The following is a 19,794-nucleotide window of genomic DNA, read 5'->3' on the forward strand; positions in this document are numbered from 1 at the left end:
CGTGTCGGGAATAGACTCTAAGGAGCTGACCATTAGATCTTCCTTGATCCTAGGAGGTTTGATTTTCCTGTCTAAAGATTAGACGGGACATCAACCTCATTCAAACAGAGGCACAAGTAAGAAGGAACCCTCTGAAAGCATTGTAAATCTGCACGACTGTGGATTGTGGGATGAGAAATAGCTGCCGAACAAGCAGCAAAATGATCAGTACACGAGTAAATTATTGCAAGGAGGCTCTGATCTTGCCTCTCTCTCTCTCTCTCTCTCTCTCTTAATTCTTGGCAAAACTACAGACTTCCCCAACATAACGTGAAATGCAGGTTACAAATACCTGACTGATGATCATCAGCGAATAAATCTGAGAGAGAGAATAAGTGACGAGAAACGATAGATAACATTAGAGCTCACTGAATGCTTGTCTGTAGCTGAACTGGTGTGATCCCAGCCAAAGCAATGTTGCGATTGCTTCTTAACCAAATTCCCAGAAGCTTTTGACATGACAGATAAACCTAAAAATTCGAATTTACAGTTTCTCCTACTATCTGTACAACGGCTCTAGCATCCTGTGGACATGAATGACTTTTGAGGTATAGACCATGTTCTTTCGGTCTGGCAATTTTGATCTTCTCAAACTCGAAAACGCCACCTCAAAGTAGCAGGCGTTCCTGACCCATCAATTGAATAACGATACCACAGCTATGTATTCACATTCATTTTTCCTGTACAATGCTGGCTGGCTGCCTCTAGCTCACATGCTTCTGTCGCTCGCCAAAGAAATCATGCAGACTGCAATGTCACCTGTCCAGCAGCTGTTGCCTCGTAATCTGCACAAGCCTCTGGAGTGTCTTCTTCACTAGGCGGAACAAACTGCCAGAAGAGTGGTAGATACTTGTCCCACTCCTTGAGAATTGCCGAGCCTTTGCTGCTGCCAGTTTTCTCCTACACCAAACACGACCAGAAGGGTTCTTTGTGAAACAACTTTGTCAAAGTGAGATGGAAGGGAATACCTATATGAGAGTAATTTCTATTATTCATATAACACGGAAAAGCTTCTTGGGATGAATAATCGATGAGGCATAGTTTATTTGTGATATTAACCTGCTCATAAATAAACTGGACGCTGTAAAAATGCAAAGGCCATGTTTAGCAACCAGTAAAACTGTCAGCAAGTCAAGCTAATGAGTGGTATGAGACCTGAGCTGACCCTACAACCAGCGCATCTGGCTTAACATAATCAGATGGCCCAATCAAGGTCTTCTTCATCGGAACTTTGCATGGGTAGTTGCTTCTAGACCCAATTAAAGTTGGGACAACACGAGTATATATTTCTAACTTATCTTCCTAAAGAGATTGCATTTTAATTTTAATTGACATCAAATTCCATGGTCAATGAGAGAATTCCTGCATTCATAAACAAGATACTTAAGCACACTTATAACTCTCTCTGTGTATATTGACGTAAAATCCTACATTGGGTTGGATGCAGCTTATTAAGTGATACAAAGGTCGAGACGCACCAGAAAGGAACCCACTTGAGATATTCCTCTCAGGGGCTTGGTCCACATGAATTTGGGCCAGGTCATTGCAACTTAGTTTTTATTTTCAAATTTTTCACTAACGCAATGCAGTAAATAATTATGCTAGACCTATCTCTTTCTCTCATCACTAAAGGACTTGACCATTTCAAAGTCAAATGCAAAAATATGGCTGGTGATCATCAGTGACAAATTGTTTTTCTGCAGTTAAAATTCTCAGCCATGAAAAACGGGGAACTGACTTTTCTTATGAGCATATAATGAGGAGATACGTATGCATATCATAGTAAACTTACAACATGGGCTTCAATAAGGCTCTTCAGCTGCATCTGGCCAACTGGTGCCTTCACTCTCTGGATCTTTACAATCTCTCGGTTTACCTGTCAACAACTTTTCAGCATGATTTGCAGATGACGGGTATTGGACATGGCAAGCAAAGGACATTGGGGGACTGATAAAACTATTAACACCTATTATGCATAAGTTATGGTCTCCAAACTATTCTCCACCCAAACTGCAGGGCCAGGCACCCAATGACATTGCAACATAATCCAAATTCTTGATTAAAAAAGACTACTGACGACACACGCGCAGTGTGCCCAAAAAAAAATTAGCTAAAAATGTCTAGCCTCATTTACTTGATAATAGATGGAAACACTTCTAGGAAGATGTCTGTCATCATGCGGCCAAGGTCACATAATACCACAGCTCAAGGTAATGATGACAATAACCCATCTTTCATGCTAGATGAAGCTATAAGCGTGACTGGCGAAATAAAAAGGGGAATGGTTTTCATCTGGACAAACCTTAGGTATCAGAGTGTCATCCTCATCGAGAATATATGCTAAACCTCCGGTCATTCCAGCAGCAACATTTCTACCAACTCTGTCAAATTCAAAACAAACTCGTTGATCAAAAGTTCCTTTCTTTTTAAAAGATTGACAGAAGAGAGAATACTTACTTTCCCAGCACAACCACACAACCTCCAGTCATGTACTCACAACAATGATCTCCTGTACCTTCCACCACTGCTTGAGCAAGAGAATTCCTCACAGCAAATCGCTCCCCAGCTTTCCCTCTAACAAAAACTTGGCCACCAGTAGCTCCATACAAGCAAGTATTCCCTACTATTGTCGCATCCTCGGGGCAACAACCAATATTCTCGACAGGAGTTACAACCAATTCACCGCCGGCCATACCCTAGGAAGAGATCGATTCGTGTCATGCTTTCTAGACTAGCTTTAGGTTGTATTCAGTTATCCTTTGAATCATAATCAATCAAATGAAGACCAATAAGAGATAACTTGTAGCTTTGTATTGAACTGCGCGCTTTTCTACCAATCCATTGAAAAGTGCGCAAGGAAGAGATTCTGTATACCTTGCCAACATAGTCATTAGCCTCCCCCACAAGTCGAATGTTCATTCCAGGAGTCAGAAAACAAGCAAACGACTGGCCAGCACTCCCTAAAAATCTGCATAAGTCAAGAAACATAATTTAGAATGTATGCAAGCATCCGCAGTTCAAATCACTTCCTTAGAACAGGTAAACTAATCATTCTTTTTAAAAGCTTAAGTTGTCAGGAGGAAACACATCCACAATGTTCTTTTTTTCCCAAAACAATTACTAGAACATGAATCTTACGTTATGTTCAGCTGCCCCGCAAAGCCAGTGTCCCCATACTTCTTTGCCACCACACCAGCCACACGTCCACAAACAGCACGATCCACATTGTATATGTTGAAAGTTTTACTGACCACCTTTTCATTTTCAATAGCATCTGATATCTGAATAAACACAGTAAACGTTTTAAAAGAATGGACTAACTAGGTGATCAAGTAAAAAGACACTCATAACTAGAAGTAGCTACCGACTATCTGCAAAGCTAGTAAAAAGACCATTATCTGGGCTCTTGACAGATTTTCCAATTGACATACTGAACTATATGACCACAATTTAGAGTGGTCAGAAATCAGAATTCAGTTATTAAGGTCAAATAAATGAGCAGAAGCAGTTTGGCAGGTTAGATTTGCTTCTAATAAATGACTAAACAGCACTTCTTAAGGTAACAGATAGGCTAAACTTCACATATATGCTTCGATATTTATTTCGCCACAGTGCATCAGTATCAGAAAAGTATCTGTACACCCCTTCTCCCTGTTAAATGTGCCCCCACATAAAGATGATATACTAATTATGAGGACCATTTTAAATTATATAAACATTTTCTTTTTATTTCAAGAAGAATGTGAACCCAACATAGAAGCTCATAGCAGTAATACGTGCTCAGAGAGACAAGGATTGCTTTAAGAAGTCCAGGATACTAGAAAAATGAATAAAGTCAGATACAGCCTCTGGCAGATAAGCTACCTCTGGATCTGCCAGCACTACATCATCCAGCACAGGACCATTAGTATGAACTTCTTGCTTTCTAATTTCAGTACTGCTCCATTTTGGCAACCCTACACTCTGGAATGAAGTTAAACATATGTTAGATATGCCAAGAGAGACTGCACATTTTATCACAGCAAAAGAACTTTTTGGAGAGAAGCATGTTTCCAGTTGCATACTGAGAGAATGTAATTCAGATCAAGATGCTGGGTTTTCACAAGTGAGATATCACGAGGCTTTAACAACTCTGTCCTTCCAATTACATCATCCAACTTCTCATAACCGAGCTGTGCCAACATGCCTCTCACCTAGACAAAGTAATGACAGTTTTGTTTGAGATACTGGAGAAGTTACAAGGTATGTATCTATGTTAGTCAACATATTGAATGGTTCTGACCCAAAAAAAAAAAACATATTGAACGGTTATAAATGTGAAATAAAATTCAAACAAAGAACCTCAAATCAAATGAAGCCCCGTAATTCACAGGAGAAAGATAAACTGGTAGATTACCTCCTCCGCAACATATAAAAAGAAGTTGACAAGATCACCAGGCACACCAGGAAATCTAGCACGCAATTCTTCCCTCTGACATAAGACAAATGAGAGGAATGTTCATAACATCACACAGCACAAGAAACAAGAGCATAATGAAACTAATCCCTAATTTTAATACCTGGCTTGCAACACCAACAGGACAATTGTTGGTATGGCAAATGCGAGCCATTACACATCCAGTGGCAATCATGGCCACTGAGCCAAACCCATACTCATCAGCACCCATTGCAGCAGCCATTAGAACGTCAAATCCACTTTTAAAGCCACCATCAACCCTTAGAATTACCCTTTCTCGAAGTCCATTTGCAATCAGAGTCTGTAAAAGTACACAATCCCGACAATACTAATTTAGTTCAAGGATGAACATTAGAAGAATTCCAACATATGGCACTTCTCAACAAAAAAAACCTGGTGAGATTCTGTCAGCCCAAGTTCCCAGGGTCCACCAGCATGCTTGATTGAACTTACAGGACTAGCTCCAGTTCCACCATCATGGCCCGATATCTGCAAAAAAAAAGATTACATTCATATTCTAACTTCCACTGTCGAAGAAGTTGAATAACAATTACAATGAAAGAAGCATCCACAGGCCTTCTCCTGCAACCTACAGATGTTATTCCAAAAGGACTCGAAAATGTAGCATACACGCAAACAAGAATAATTTGTCAATAATTACAACTCACAGCAGCATAAATATTTGTAGACAAATTTTGCTGCTGACTTTATATAGTTTATTCATTTAGTTAGCGAGACATGTTACTTAAATAGACAACAAGTGATGCAGATACAGGAAGTGAAGTTCCCAAGGGGGATTCAGACACAATATTCCGACCACTTTTATAATCCCTCTTTGGGTTCATTATCTTCCAAGACATCTTCCAAGCTTATCCATAGATCATCTATTTACTTTTCTTCTGAAGTCATGAACCTCCTGTGATGATCTCCATCAGCAATTGTAAACTTTAACATGGTTGAGCACAGTCCTCGTTTCTATATATATCTTGGAGAAGGTGATGATTAAATGTTTCTCTAGGAACTGGCAGCGACTTCAACCATAATATGGTACTAAAAGAAAAATCTCTTTAAATGAAGCAAAATCCTGCTCTCAGAGAACACTGCATGCACCCGGAATGTCCAACTATAATTCTTCCCTCAATGATGATCCCAATGGAAGTAAGTTAATTTCGAATTCTGATCTAGAGTGACTGAAAGAGATTAGCGATCAATGATGATCCCAATGGAAGTAATTTAAAATCTACCTTAGACATTGAGTATTAGCGATCTACTATTTATAAAATGTAAAAGACAGCTTAAAACTACGATGAAAGAGATTAACTAGACAATCTGTGACTGTCATGACATATTATCAAAGCTAAACCTGTATAACATCAGCATTCCCCTTTGCAACGCCGGAAGCGACTGTACCAATTCCAGCTTCTGCAACAAGCTTTACAGATACCTTAGCCTTAGGGTTGACCTGTTTATTCAGTGGACATTAAAAAGTTTAACTACTGCCAATGACGAGCAATATAAGCACTTAAGAAGCAAAAGATAATTACCTGATGAAGGTCATAAATCAACTGGGCAAGGTCCTCAATAGAATATATATCATGGTGAGGAGGTGGAGATATAAGTGGAACCCCAGGCTTAGAGTTACGCAGCCTTGCAATGTACGCGCTGACTTTTTTCCCAGGTAATTGGCCACCTTCACCAGGCTTAGCACCCTGTGCAATTTTGATCTCCAATTGGTCGGCATTTACCAAGAATGTTGGAGTAACACCAAATCGGCCAGAAGCAACCTGAAAGGAAAAGAAAAATTTAATGATGCTCACAAAACGGACCTCAAAGCGTGAAAATAAGTATTTCTTCCGATACAGAATGTTAACAAGGACTCAAGCTAACACAGTACGAGTTCGAAAACAAAAGGATAAGACAAATCCTTCTTAATGACCTGTTTGATAGCACTGGTAGCAGTATCTCCATTTTGTAGTCCTTTGAGATGAGGCAGTGTTGGAGAATAACCATCAACAACATCTGTTAACGGGCTCCAGCGGATAGGATCCTACCATGAGTCACGCAACATGTCACTAACTGTTAACTTCTAGGCTTGAAAGAATTTAAGAGACGGGACCTAAATGACACATAAAACAAATAGTCAGTGAAAAAGAAGAACTGCAGATTACCTCACCACCTTCTCCGGAATTTGATTTTCCTCCTAATCTATTCATGGCAATGGCAATTGCTTCATGAGTTTCTCTTGAGATTGCTCCAAGTGACATTCCTCCAGTGCAAAACCGTTCAACAATGGAAGATGCGGGTTCAACCCTTCCGACTGGTATCGGAGCCCGATCACTAGTAAACTCTAGAAGATCACGCAGTACCTAGATAAGAGAACATGGATAGGAAACCTCCATAATAAGTTTCTCCAAGTCTCAATGTTCTAGATGACATTAGATATTACAAAGTCTGACCAAGAACAGATCACCTACATTAACAGGACGATTAGCCAAATGCTGCTGATAAACTGAAAATGCACTTAGACTCTTCTGACGAACAGCCTTGTGCAGCAACTTTGACATTTCTGGGTTGTTTCCATGATATTCCCCTTGACGATGCCGAAATGAAGAGATATTCAGTCATGAATGGATTACATTCCACAGAGTGAACTAATCCACTCCTCTATCAGATACCGCACAAACTTGACTGTATCATGCTATCTTCTACATAAGAGTTTTGACTTAAATTGCAAGTAAAGCCGTGAAAAATTATTTAGAAGAAAATTAACTGCTATTCTACGATTGAGAGATAATATAGGAGGCAAAATATCCAACTGTATGTGTGAGAAGATACCCTATCAGCATGGATAATTTGCTAATTAAGATTCACTTATCGATTTGACTGATACCTCCAGGTCTGAACTGTATAAATCCAAAATTCTCCAGCCTCTTTGCTGTATCCTCTGAAAAAGCCTTCACCCAAAAAGACAAAGTCTCCCTTGCCAGCTGGCAGAAAATAAGATTCCCCATGGAACCAAAGGGCGTGAATTAGGAAAATAGCAGCTCGATCAATAACTTAGGAAGAAAATAGTAAAACTGTAAATGGAAGACTAATGTAACTAGCATTTTCGTTACAAAATTAGGTATGCTTCATAATGAGGAAGAAACAGTACGTTTTCTATGTAAATAGCAATTTGATGCACATAAGCACAAGTGAAGCATAGACAGTCAATGCATGAATGATTGCCAGATCTTTGGCCAAATGATTGCCATCAATACTTCGTCACACAAATTTCTGCCAACTGAAAGAATAGTTGACTAAGAGAATTTCTTGGACTCACTCACCTCATTAAGTGCCAGTCCACCAATCACAGACACACTTCCGCGGAATGACATATCAACAACATCTCTCCCTAATCCATAGATCTCAAATATCTGTGCACCACAATAACTGAAACCAGAAGCAAACTAGTGAACATAATCATCAGAAGCATATTGCTCGAAAGCCATATGGCAAACTGACAGGATGGAAGAACGTAATGAAAAATGGTGAAGTGATTGTGACACCATATCTTCTCGTGAATAATTGAGATCGTACCTTGAAAGCAATGAGATGCCCATTTTTGAAAGAATCTTAAGTAGACCCGACTTAACTGCCTGTAATTTTTAACATCACTTTAGCATAATCGGCACATAAAAGAAAAGCTGTAAAAGTTCGAACATCCAACAGAGAAGATTGGGAACAAAAACGAAACAAAACTCGGTAAAAAAAGGAACTGTAGAACAAGTTATCCTACTGCACACAGGATAGTTGCTGGGAAACAAGCCAGATACAGAGAGTTTCCATCATTCAATGACAAAAGAATGGAATGAATGCGTCTGAATTATGAAGGAAAGATTATTGCGTATTTTTCCAATTAATCTTAAAAATGGAAAAGTTTTCAAACAGACAAATACAATAGGTAATCTCCCAATCAAACTCATAACAGTTGAACTATAGTGGCTTAACCAACATTGAGTGAGGTTGAAAAAATCAAATTTTGAAGACATAAGGAAAACCAGGGAAAAATGTGCAAATGCAGATTGATGTTGGAAGTCAAGTACCAACCTTACAGAAGTTCTTCTGTGCCTGTTCAATAGTCACTGTAGGCATCTTCCCATTTCGCATCAAATTTACTGTTTTTGTACTCAAGCGCCATTGTCGGCATGTTTCCAATGCCAAGTGGGGACATACAGCACTGACATAGTAAATTCAGGATAAGACTCCAAATTATAATGCGGAACAGCAGAAGACAAGCCACTGCATTTAAAGTATTCAGACATACGGAGAACACAATACTTGTCAGGTTTTACCTAGCCCCATATCCAATTAAGCAAGCGAAATGATGAGTGCTGAAGCATTGAGCAGTGTCTGCGACAATCGAAGCAGACATTCGCAGGCCATTCTCAATGAGATGTTGATGAACAGCACCAACAGCAAGAAGAATTGGTATTGCAGGACGTGCAGGTTCCTGAAGAAGGGAGTCAAAACAACTGATTCACATAACTTCCTTCTAGTTTTATGCGCAGAAATTTGGGAATCACAAGGCAAGATTCTCATTCCCACAAAAGAGATCCTCTAACCAAAATAAAAATTGATAAGTGCGACAGTTCGTCAAAGGAACAAAGATTATCAGTAGGAAATTTAGATATTTCTCAAGGGGGAAAACCTCTCATCAGTACATGCTGAAAAAACACTAATCCACTTCACTTTTAGAAGTCCGCAGTACGCCTCACTTTTCCAGGAAAGATTGCATCAACAACCCATGTAATTGGATAGAAATGCACAAAAACCCTATTTTTCACAAAAGACCTATCTCTGTCCTTTTTCACCAAACTATTGTCAGTATCACTGTGGTTATCCCATAAAAGAAGACATGCGCTAAAATGTAAAGCTTATTATGAGATTATTGATTTATACAATCATCAATTGGGGCGATAGGACCATTAGTTTGCCCACTAATCTCATGTATGATGCAATAACCCAGCGGACTCAATACATTAATCTCATGCTATAGATCTTGTAACCAACAAAACCAAGAGTCAATATGATACCCTCATTCCGATGTAATATGTATTGTAAAAAAGGAGTGGCTTGAGCTCTCTTTTGTAAATGGATTGGCATCCTCTTCTTGCCTCATAGTGAATTTCTCCATACTTATGGAAAAAAATTGTCTTGTAATAAGTAGGCTAGTACCATTTTAGTCGAACCTTTTGATTAAAGTAATATGGAAGCTAAAGATGCACAAGACACATGCACTCACTTGCAAACTTTAAGATGGAAGATAAATTTCACCAATTTATCAGACCTGGTATTTGAAAGCAAAAGAAATTGCATGAAACAATAAGGCAGGAGGAAGTTCTGTAGCTTTACCAAATCCACCAGTAATCTATGAAAGAAAATCCCTTTTACCGTAAAAAAAATCACCATTCCCTGATTTCCTTTCATTCCACAGGGAAGGCTTAAGGTTATATGGGAAAATAAAATGCACTCACCAATTCATCTGATCTATCAGAGAGAACAAGCAATTTTGAGCCATTTCGAACAGCTTCATCGGCAGCTTCACACAGCCTGTTCAGTGTCTTCTCCAGTGAACCCTCGATGCCTTTCCGTATATCAAAAAATGTTCGTATAACATGGGGTTTTAACTTTGGGTCTTGCAGCAGTGCCTCAAGCTCCCCCTCATTCAATACGGGGCTAGATAAACTCACCTGGGTTGAAAAAAAAAAATAGTTAATCTCATTCCCACTGACATTCAAAATGAAAAGCATTTCGCGGAGGTAATTCCGCATCTAACATGGTTGAGTACAGACTTCTGCAAAGGAGAAAAAATCTGCAGGCATACCTGGGAAGCATTTTCAGGTCCAACCTCCAATATGTTCCCTCGCTTCCCAATATTGACTTCAAGAGACATGACTAAACCTTCCCTAAGAGGGTCAATAGCTGGGTTTGTAACCTGAAATTCCAAGGACTCAATAAAGTTCATATGCTACCGACAGACCAACTACCTCTAGAATATACATAATATAAACATCAGAACAACTAATTAATGTCATGTAATCCATCCTTGAACATTACACTTGAAATTGCATGAATAAAAAAAAAGCAAATGGATTTTAGGAATAATAGCTCAGCTGATTGGTAGATACTTCAATAATAAAGAATGCCGTGCCATATTTTACAGCATGTTGAACAGGGCAGCACATGCAGATGTACAATCTTAAGCTCATTGGAGAAACTGTAGGGCTGGGCAGCCTCTTATCCATTCCCCAATGAGCGAAAGCTTGGGACCGAAGGAAGAAAAGAATGAGACAAGATGAGTAAGCAAAAGAGTAATTTTAGCTTCTTACAACTCTCAGTGCCTAAGATTGGCTCCATATAGCAAATGTTTCATCCATTGAATATCAATCTTTTATTCATCACTATAGTTAACAAAAGCAAATTCCTTCAAAGCCGGACTAGCTGTCACAAACCTGGGCAAATCGTTGCTTAAAATAATCATAGAGCATATGCGGCTTCTGAGATAATACTGCCAGTGGAATGTCATCCCCCATGCAGAATGTAGGCTCTTTTCCCTGTGCAGCCATCGTTTCAATAATCATCTGGACATCCTCACTTGAATATCCAAATGCCCTGCTCCATCCCAGTACCAACCGGTAAAGACCGTCAAGATTAAAAAATTCCAGACTCGGTTATGATCTCTACCACTAGCAATGCCAGCAAAACATTTCTTCTAGTCACATGTCCATTTCCAAAGAGCAATAAAGTAACTCTTACTGTTGATGTCTTAAGATCGACTCATTCTCCATTGTAGTAGTTGACAGGAAGTTCACAGGCTTCAACTTTCGCATGTTTTCAGCAACCCATTTCCCATACGGATTTGATAATGCCACTCGCTTCTTGACGTCTGTATTCTCATAAACCTGTAATTGACATGATTTGGAGAAAAAAATCGCTGAGGTTTGACGCGTCACTCCCTTCTAGTAATAGACTCACGACCTTAGAAAGTGCTTTATTTGGGAGAGAAAAGCAATGAGAATCATAATTTTTCATCAGCGACAACATGATCTCATTAGTCTCAGGTAGATCATGCCTACTGTCAGATGGTAAATTAATTACAGGTACCCCACCAAACTGGCTATCACGGCCAAAACAATCAAAGCACTCACAAGGTTTCCTCTTCCTCACCTATATAATTTTTTTGTTCAGGTCTAGAAAACAGTTTCAAAAGAGTCAAGAGTGAAAGCATCAATAATCTTGAAATATCAATCTCGGTTTCGTTTGCAGGCATATTAAGCATATGAAATGGGCAAGATATTTCCAGAAAGTTTCTAGTTTTCAATAACAAAATGTAATGCAACAGCCAGTGATGCAGGATACATCAGTCATGCCAAGCTTCTTCACATTTCAAAATGCATGCACATATAGCTACAAAATACACCTGCACTTTAACATGACTCTTTCTGTTAATCACTAAATATAATTAACCTAGATATTTCTGTGGTCCTAGAAGTTCCACTTCAATGTTCTAAGCATCATGTCTAGATCCGTAAAATCTTTTTCAGATTTGAAGACAATCAATCCATAAATATTGATCAAGAAGTAAATATCTTAAGAGTTGAGAACCACCTAGGTGCAGGAGACAAGCATATATCCACAGAAAACAGTTGTCAACCAGAGAAAGAAACGTATCATCTTGGGAAACAAAATATATGCACGCTATCACAACATGAAGCCAAGATAAAATCCCAAACAAACCTGACCACTTGTTAAATCAACCGTTATCATCATTCCTGGTCCAAGCCGGCCCTTCATTGTAACTTTTGACTCGTCCATTGGCAAAACACCAACCTAAATATACAGAAAACAGAGCATAGGCAGATTCATTACAATTATTGCAGCGCTACTGTTCTACGTCAGCCATAACCTTCCCCCATCTTATATCGGTGGATGATTAGGCAAATACATGTACTAATTAAGTAAATAAAGTCATTATCTCAATCCAGTTACTCTCTCATGATTGGTTACACTTGCAAGCCTGAATTACACTTTAATGCAAGCCTAAATTACACTTTGACTATCTATGCCTGGTCATGATGACCATCCAAATCCATGTAACTAATGCCACACAGAATATTGAAGAATAAAATAAAATAAAATAAGGACATAAGTAGAAGAATAAGATGAGCCAATTTTGTTCGATGTTCGAAAACCTCGAACGACACCTGATCCCCATCTAAGCAAACAGTCTCGAATAGCGCCTGAACATGATAGAATTTTTCGGGCAAAGTGAAAGACGATTAAATCATACCTCAGATGCAACATAGACAACATTGTCTTTTGTCCGCCAGTACCTAGCCGGGCGAAGTCCATTCCGATCAAGACAGGCCCCAACAGTTTTACCATCACTAACCACACAAATTAATCAGTAAGAACTGGAAGAATAAACATAGATGACCAGATTAAGGAAAAGGAGAAGAAGGCGAAGCAGGTTTTATAGTAATCAAAATAGTGTCATCTATATCATTTGCATGACAAAAGAGCTAAAGTGTCTTCCGAATGTCTAAGATGTCCTCCGAGTAACATAATGACTCTGCCACAGAAGGAAAAGATTTCTCAATAATTCCAATAATTATTGTGGATTCCTCTATTGATCTTGTGTGGAAGTAGTAAAGCAGACCACTCGAACCATATAGAGTATAATGTAGTGTGCCGGTCAGCATATAATGCACTGTGTTTCTCACATAGCCCATCCTAATTTAAGTGACTGGAAATGTGCCCGAGAAAAGATTGCCACACACCATTATTATGTAGATTCTTAATCTTAAATGATAAATACGAGTTCAATTAGTTCTTAGAAGTAAAATGAGCTTACTCTTACTCCATATTTAATTTGAAGTCAAGGCTCCTACTAACAATAATTCAATAGAAGCATACAAAATGGTTTCTAATAGTGTTTGAGGATGACCTGAATAAAAGCAATGCTGGTCCATCCCAAGCCTCCATCTGACCCTTGTAGTACTCATAAAAGTCAACCACCTTGAGACAAAGACCAAACATAACCAAAGCCCATTACAAGACAAGAAACAGGTCTGATTTTATAAGATATCTGCTCAAAGTGAGGAGTAAAGCCTGTCAACCGATAGGTGCTTCAAGTCAAAGGAAAATCACAGAGCTCCCAACAAAAACTCTGATTTTTGTGATGCATTCGCAGGTCACAGAGACAAATATTTAGGTCATGCATTCAACAGTCTATCTTATCACTAAAAGCTTCTCATTATGTAGGATTTGATGACCAAATTGCCAGTAAGCAACTGCCTGAACAATTCTCAAAAAAGTTCTTCAGCACGTTCTCGTAAGAATACATTTATATGATTTAGTCGTCCCCGCCTCCAATTAATAAATTCCTCATTGCTAACCTGGCTTACTTACCTATTAGTTTCTAATTACATGCAGTGAAAAAGTGGGACATATAATGATTACAAAGCCATTTCCCATCGTGAAAGAATCAATTTGGCTATGATAGATTTTGTTTGGAAATGTACTCTAGCATTGGCACATTTTAGATGATCAATCTTCAAGAATGGATAAACAATCTAGTGACACTGGAAAAGTCCTTTGCAAAAACCTAAGAGAACATTCGACAATGATCCTGGTGGAAAATTTGATTGACCAACAGCACATCCAAATAAGCACTAGGTGTGAAAAGAACTGTAAGTGAAGTACCTCAGGGTATTTGACCGATAAAGTAGGATGGTTCTTGTATGCTTCTGGGACAAGAATCATTAGAGACTCCTCAGGAGCTCGGCCACTTCTTATCAACAACTGAACCAACAAAGAGAATGAGGATTCATGAAAGAAACTAACAGACTGAAACAGCAGATTGATCATCCATTGGTTTCAATCATAGATAAAAACAGGCAAAAGTATGAAAGAAATAAAGATGCACAGAAAACATGGGGAACTTTTACAACAGAGAATGCATAATTTAGGGTGTTGCTTTATCGGTCATTAGAAGTGATCGTAACGCTCTCCTATCATGTTCCCCATTGAGCTTTGTAATTCAGCAAAGGTGGTAAACATCAGTCCAGCAAACGAATCTCGCAATCATGGAAGAGAGACAGGACTAAGGAGGTTAAAATACCAAAACCACCAAAGACACAGAACAACAATTTTTAAATATTGGCCCTATTTAAGTATTGGCCTGTAGGTTTGCATAGACTAATTTCAGAATTTATTTAACACTCAATTTATTAATCTTAAGCACAAAATTTGAAAAGATGCGAAAGGTTTCTAAACTAACCAACCACAAATGCACAAAGCTTAAAAAAATGTACAATAATAAATTTTATCTGAAAATATATCTCAAGAAGACAGAGACTAGCTCACTTGATATCAACATGCTTCGATAACCACATCATATAGCAAACGAATTGCAGTAGATATATATATATATATATTTTGGGTCATAATTTGCAGTAGACATACATTTCTAGTTTGTGTGCCCAACAGCATAAGCTTTTGGATACATTGCCGTTATCATTGCAGGAGAGTTGGTGTCTAGGTTTCACAGTCAAATTAAACTCAACCGCATCATTATGCAGCAATAAAGAGAGGAACACGTAGTTATATATGCCACATTAGATGACCACACAAAAAGACTTACTATCTGGAACATTCTACACATTAACAGAAAAGCTACACACTCAGTAGCATCCAAAAAAGCACCAACAAAAAGCAACTACTTGACCTAAGTTACACACTCCTTTATATAAAAAGAAAATCACATTTTCAATTTCTTTCTTAATTATCCAACAAGTTTCATAGCTAATAAAGTGAAAGATAAGATGATCGACTTATGAAATTGTATAAGCACGAACATAGTGAAGGTTCTAAAAACAAAAGTAAACTATGATGAACCACGAGAAAGATGACACATACTTCTGCTGCACTATCAAGGTTTGCAGAGTCTGACGCTTTGGGATTACCAAAAGGACGGATTTCATTCTCACGACCATGCCAAACAGGGGACTTTAATGAGTTTTCACGAGATTGCATCCAATTCAAGTTGCCCTGCACACACGTTTGGACTAGCTTAGAGACATTTATGAAGTCCGCAACATGAAAACAGCATGGTACAAAATGGAAGCAGCAGATAACCTGTATGGTGTTGATTTCTCCATTATGACCAAGAAATCTCATTGGCTGAGCAAGAGGCCACCTGGGGCTAGTGTTTGTACTATACCTTCTGTGGTATATAGCGAAAGATGATGCATACAGATCATTCTTAAGATCCAAGTAAAATAAACCAAGAACTTCTGACCGAAGCATTCCCTTGTAAACTAGCGTTTGATTCGAGAGAGAACAGACATAGAGCTCATTTCCCCAGTTTTCCGTACTTGCCGCCTTTTCAATCAATTTCCGGCAAATGTATAGTTCTCGTTCAATGTCATCAGCACTGTCTTCTTTTACAACTCTCACAAATACCTGCTGTATGTCAGGCATGGTTTCTTTTGCATAGAAACCAACTACGGATGAGTCTACAGGGACAGGCCTCCATCCAAGCACCTCAAGACCTTCTTGTCTGAAGATATTTACAATAACTGTGGAGGGAAAAGGCAAATCCACCACATCAAACACTAACTTCCATGGTAATTACATGAAATTGCACAATCAATGCTCACACTTGGAAGCAAAAATACTAAGTTTAACAGAAAATAGCCTTGCTCACATTTGGAGCAAGAAATAAAGGAGACTTCATCCAGAAACTTTTGGCATCACTGATGATCATTCACTGGTATATGCACTCTTCCACACTCAAAATGTACATAATAACTTCCTGACTTAGAATGATGTAAATACCAATAGGCACTCACCTTTCTTGGCTTCACTGATAAGGTCAGCATCTCTGCGGAAGAAAAACATCCCAACACCGGTGTGTGACTTATCGAAGGAAGCAATCCCTTGCTTGCCGGCCCAATCATCAAATAAACCCCATGGAATCGATGTCATCACTCCAGAACCATCACCGGAGTCATTGTCAGCTCCACAACCCCCTCGATGTTCCATACAACCAAGGGCAGTAAGAGCATCTTTAACAATCTGATGTGATGCTTTATTCTCGAGATTGGCAATAAACCCAACTCCGCAAGCTCCTCTTTCTGCTATTATGTCCTCCAATTGTGCAACCTGCTCAAAGGAAAAGTCATCCAAACTATTAAATCCTATGCTTTTTTAAAGACAAAAGCACAAAAAACACTAAAGGTGATAAAATGACAAATTTTATCGTTCACAGAAGAATTCCCGGACAGGTATTGATGCTTCATTTTGAACCACTCCTGAAGTATCTAATTTAACAGAATATTCAAAGTAACATGAATCTAGACTCGTGAATCTGCCAAAAGTATAAGAAACCAAGAAACTAAGCATCAATATCCTTTGGGATGGTCTTCTGAATGATGTTATATTCCGGCGCAGCAAGCCAGTCTGTCTCTGGCATCCAAAATTTTACTAAGGTCTTCTGAATATTCCGGCATGGTTACAAGCTTCAACCAGCAATCCCAAGCAATCTCACAAGAACCATAGCCCCTGGGATCTTGAACTTAATTATAATCATTCTTGACGATCCTTAGACCATTAAAAATATATTCTGATCCATGGGATGCAAAAATGCTCCACTTGAATAGCAGACATGAATGTACTCACTTCAGTATACAACATGTAAACATAAAAGGGTGATCTGGCAACACGTCATCACATTGATCACTAAGCCACAGGTGATCAGTCCCGCGTAGTACATTTTAGAAGAACATATGAAACCAGTAGCAACGTCACGATTCTAACTCCTAAATGGTTCCTCATTAACTGCTTCAAGAAAAAGAAGCGAAAGCATATCAAGGCACGCCAGCTATTTCATCCCATTTTTTCTTCTAAAGGGACCAGGGGACAGTGCATTGGTTTGTAACCCATGACGAACACTGGTTATTCTCTACATCAACTGAACACAGTAATTTAAGCAGCAACCCAGAGAAGGCTCATAAGCATCTGAAGTAGGTCTCCAGAAACTCCACAATCCAAGGTTCCAAACAAGATTTTCAAGATCCAAATTATTGCCACTAACCCAAACTGTTCGGCGCCAAAAAGAAAAGAAAAAAAGAAATGGAGGCCACAGTCAGACCAGATCCTCTTCCAAACCTTCACGACCAACTATTCTGGAACTGCTTTAGCTCTGAAGCTTACTGAGCATCCATCTCCGATAAAATAGGAACACCGGAAACAAACTCTCCTAGTGTATCCGGTCACACTTCCATTTCCAAAGCGACGTGCTTTACCACCTTCATAAGCTCCCGATCACTCTTACCCCTCCAAGCACCACTTCCGCAACAAAAGCACGAATGCGAAGGAAAAACAAAAAAAAACAAGACTCAACGCGACAAACAAGACGCTCGGAGCGGAAGCCGAGAGAGAAGGACGTCACCTGAAGCTTGTCCCCGGACTGACGAGGCGGCTCGCCGCGGGACGACGACGACGACTGGCCGGCCCGCTCGAGATCGAGCACGGCCTCCACCGAGGAAGGCGGCGCGGGCTTGCCGGCGGAGAGGAGGCGCGGGAGGCCCCTGGAGACGCCGAGCCGCCGCCGCCTGCTGGCCCGCTTGGACTTACAGCAGAGGCCGACGAAATCGACGGAGAAGAGACCACCGCCGCCGCTTCCTCCTCCGCGGCCGTTGGGGAGGAGCACCGAGCTGGGCTTGGCGGCGGAGGGGAGCAGCTGAGCGCCGGGGGAGACCGACTGCAGAGCCATCGCCGCCGCCCGACGATCGATCGATCGCGCGCGAGCGCGAGAACGCTAGAGAGAGAGAGAGAGAGGGAGGGTGCGTGTGCGTGTGCGTGTTTGTGTTTGTGTTTGTGTTTGGATTGGGGGGGGAGGGAGAGGAGGAGAATAAGGGAGGGAAAAATGTGGACGCGAGCGAAGATAAAATGGTGGAGAGGGAGAGGGAGAGAGAGAGAGAGAGAGAGAGGACTGGCACCACCCGAGTCTCACCTCCTCCTCTTCTACTAGTACCACTACTACTACTGCGACTACTACGCGAGGTGAGGACTCGACTACTGGTTGGCGTCGTCCCTGCGCATCTCGCCATTTCCCACTTCGTCGTCTTCCTCCTCGCCTTTTTTCCCTTCGTACGATGGTTACAGCGACGGAGGGTGGCTCGGGGAGGAGAGGATCTCTGACTCGACGGTGGGCCACGATTCGGTGTGTGGTGCCTAGAGCTGCGCGATTGGGGGGGGCTTGATTAATCCGACGACGTTGATTTCGCTGATGTCGGGTTTTTGTGTGGTCAAAGACAAAAACGAGCGTTGGGGACCCACGCTGGGTAGAGAAATTGAATCACAACGTGTTTAGTTGGTTACAGTAATTAATTACTAAGGGGGGCGCACGATAATTATTCTTCCAGTAACAGATTTGGAAGATAAATCCGTTTGGTTACGTAATTTCATTTCTCTATTTTTTAAGTAAATTTTTAGTCCAAAAATAGGTATCGGAACATAAACGAGAAGCAAAAATTTTCTATTTTCGAAAATCTATCTCAGAAACAAAATAGTTACCATTCGTATCTTATTATTACTGATTTTTTTACCGATTGTTTTGTTTACAACAGTGCTGCACCAGCGTTAATAGCTATCTACCGTTAAAATACTCGGTGTCTCTTTTATCCCACCAGCTCTATCGATGTTAGATTGCTAATTAGAGCTACTATTTATGTGAGTTATTAACTGAGTTTATTCAAAGTGACTATTTAGCGAGAGCGCCAAATTATAATTATTTGGAAATAGTCAGATATTATAAAGTCAATAAGCGAATATGATGTGCAACCATTACTTATCAATCATATCTACAAAATCACGATGTCCGTCCATTCGATGCCACCGTTGTCTCGAAGAGTTATGACTTTTGATGGTTCAGGAAGTAATTCGAACACTCGACACGTGACGGATGATTAATTTGAGTGCTATTATATAATCTATAGATCATGCGTAAGCAAAAAGCACTGTAAGTAGCCATTGGCCTACGATGCGAGCCTACGTTGACCCAGCCCGTAGCTGAATGTTCCCCTTCCTCACAAAGATTCACTCCCTCTATACCTCGTGACGCATGGCATGTTCCCAATTGTTTAGTTATACTGGACAAAGTCACGCACGTCTCCGGTCAGACCCCCTCTCTATTTTACTTCTCATCTTCGTCTCCTCAAACCTTTTCGGGGCGGTTAACGTGGTTCGGT

General features: G+C 40.0%; 1 protein-coding gene across 1 annotated transcript; it reads right to left on the bottom strand.

Moving 5' to 3' along the window:
* Window positions 1–375: 375 nt before the first annotated feature.
* LOC115674576 (ferredoxin-dependent glutamate synthase, chloroplastic) lies at window positions 376–18,413 on the bottom strand. Its single transcript, XM_030596995.2, has 33 exons — window positions 17,994–18,413; window positions 16,393–16,705; window positions 15,677–16,119; window positions 15,458–15,589; window positions 14,243–14,341; window positions 13,485–13,555; window positions 12,828–12,924; window positions 12,275–12,367; window positions 11,294–11,439; window positions 10,990–11,149; window positions 10,362–10,472; window positions 10,012–10,227; window positions 8,830–8,987; window positions 8,585–8,714; window positions 8,075–8,133; window positions 7,822–7,927; window positions 7,386–7,482; window positions 6,970–7,085; window positions 6,664–6,861; window positions 6,432–6,542; window positions 6,040–6,279; window positions 5,859–5,957; window positions 4,889–4,984; window positions 4,599–4,796; window positions 4,436–4,510; window positions 4,104–4,232; window positions 3,904–4,002; window positions 3,178–3,320; window positions 2,914–3,007; window positions 2,497–2,735; window positions 2,342–2,420; window positions 1,832–1,915; window positions 376–939 (listed from the first exon to the last, which is right to left on the bottom strand). Exons 1-33 carry the CDS (start codon window positions 18,315–18,317, stop codon window positions 778–780), a joined length of 4,917 nt encoding a protein of 1,638 aa, XP_030452855.2. The 5' UTR covers window positions 18,318–18,413; the 3' UTR covers window positions 376–777.
* Window positions 18,414–19,794: the final 1,381 nt, after the last annotated feature.

The sequence above is a fragment of the Syzygium oleosum genome, unplaced genomic scaffold (genome assembly GCF_021117445.2).
Source record: "Syzygium oleosum isolate NSW1041296 unplaced genomic scaffold, Sole_v2.1 Sole_v2.23, whole genome shotgun sequence".
Taxonomy (NCBI): Eukaryota; Viridiplantae; Streptophyta; class Magnoliopsida; order Myrtales; family Myrtaceae; genus Syzygium; species Syzygium oleosum.

What these genes read in the sequence shown, in the direction of transcription:
- LOC115674576 (XM_030596995.2), bottom strand. Translation starts at nt 18,317, where the DNA reads ATGGCTCTGCAGTCGGTCTCCCCCGGCGCTCAGCTGCTCCCCTCCGCC. An exon ending in GAGAAATCAACACCATACAG is followed by an intron (nt 15,590 to 15,676) that starts GTTATCTGCTGC and finishes ACGTGTGTGCAG; the next exon opens with GGCAACTTGAATTGGATGCA. An exon ending in TTTTATATGTTGCGGAGGAG is followed by an intron (nt 4,233 to 4,435) that starts GTAATCTACCAG and finishes TACTTTGTCTAG; the next exon opens with GTGAGAGGCATGTTGGCACA.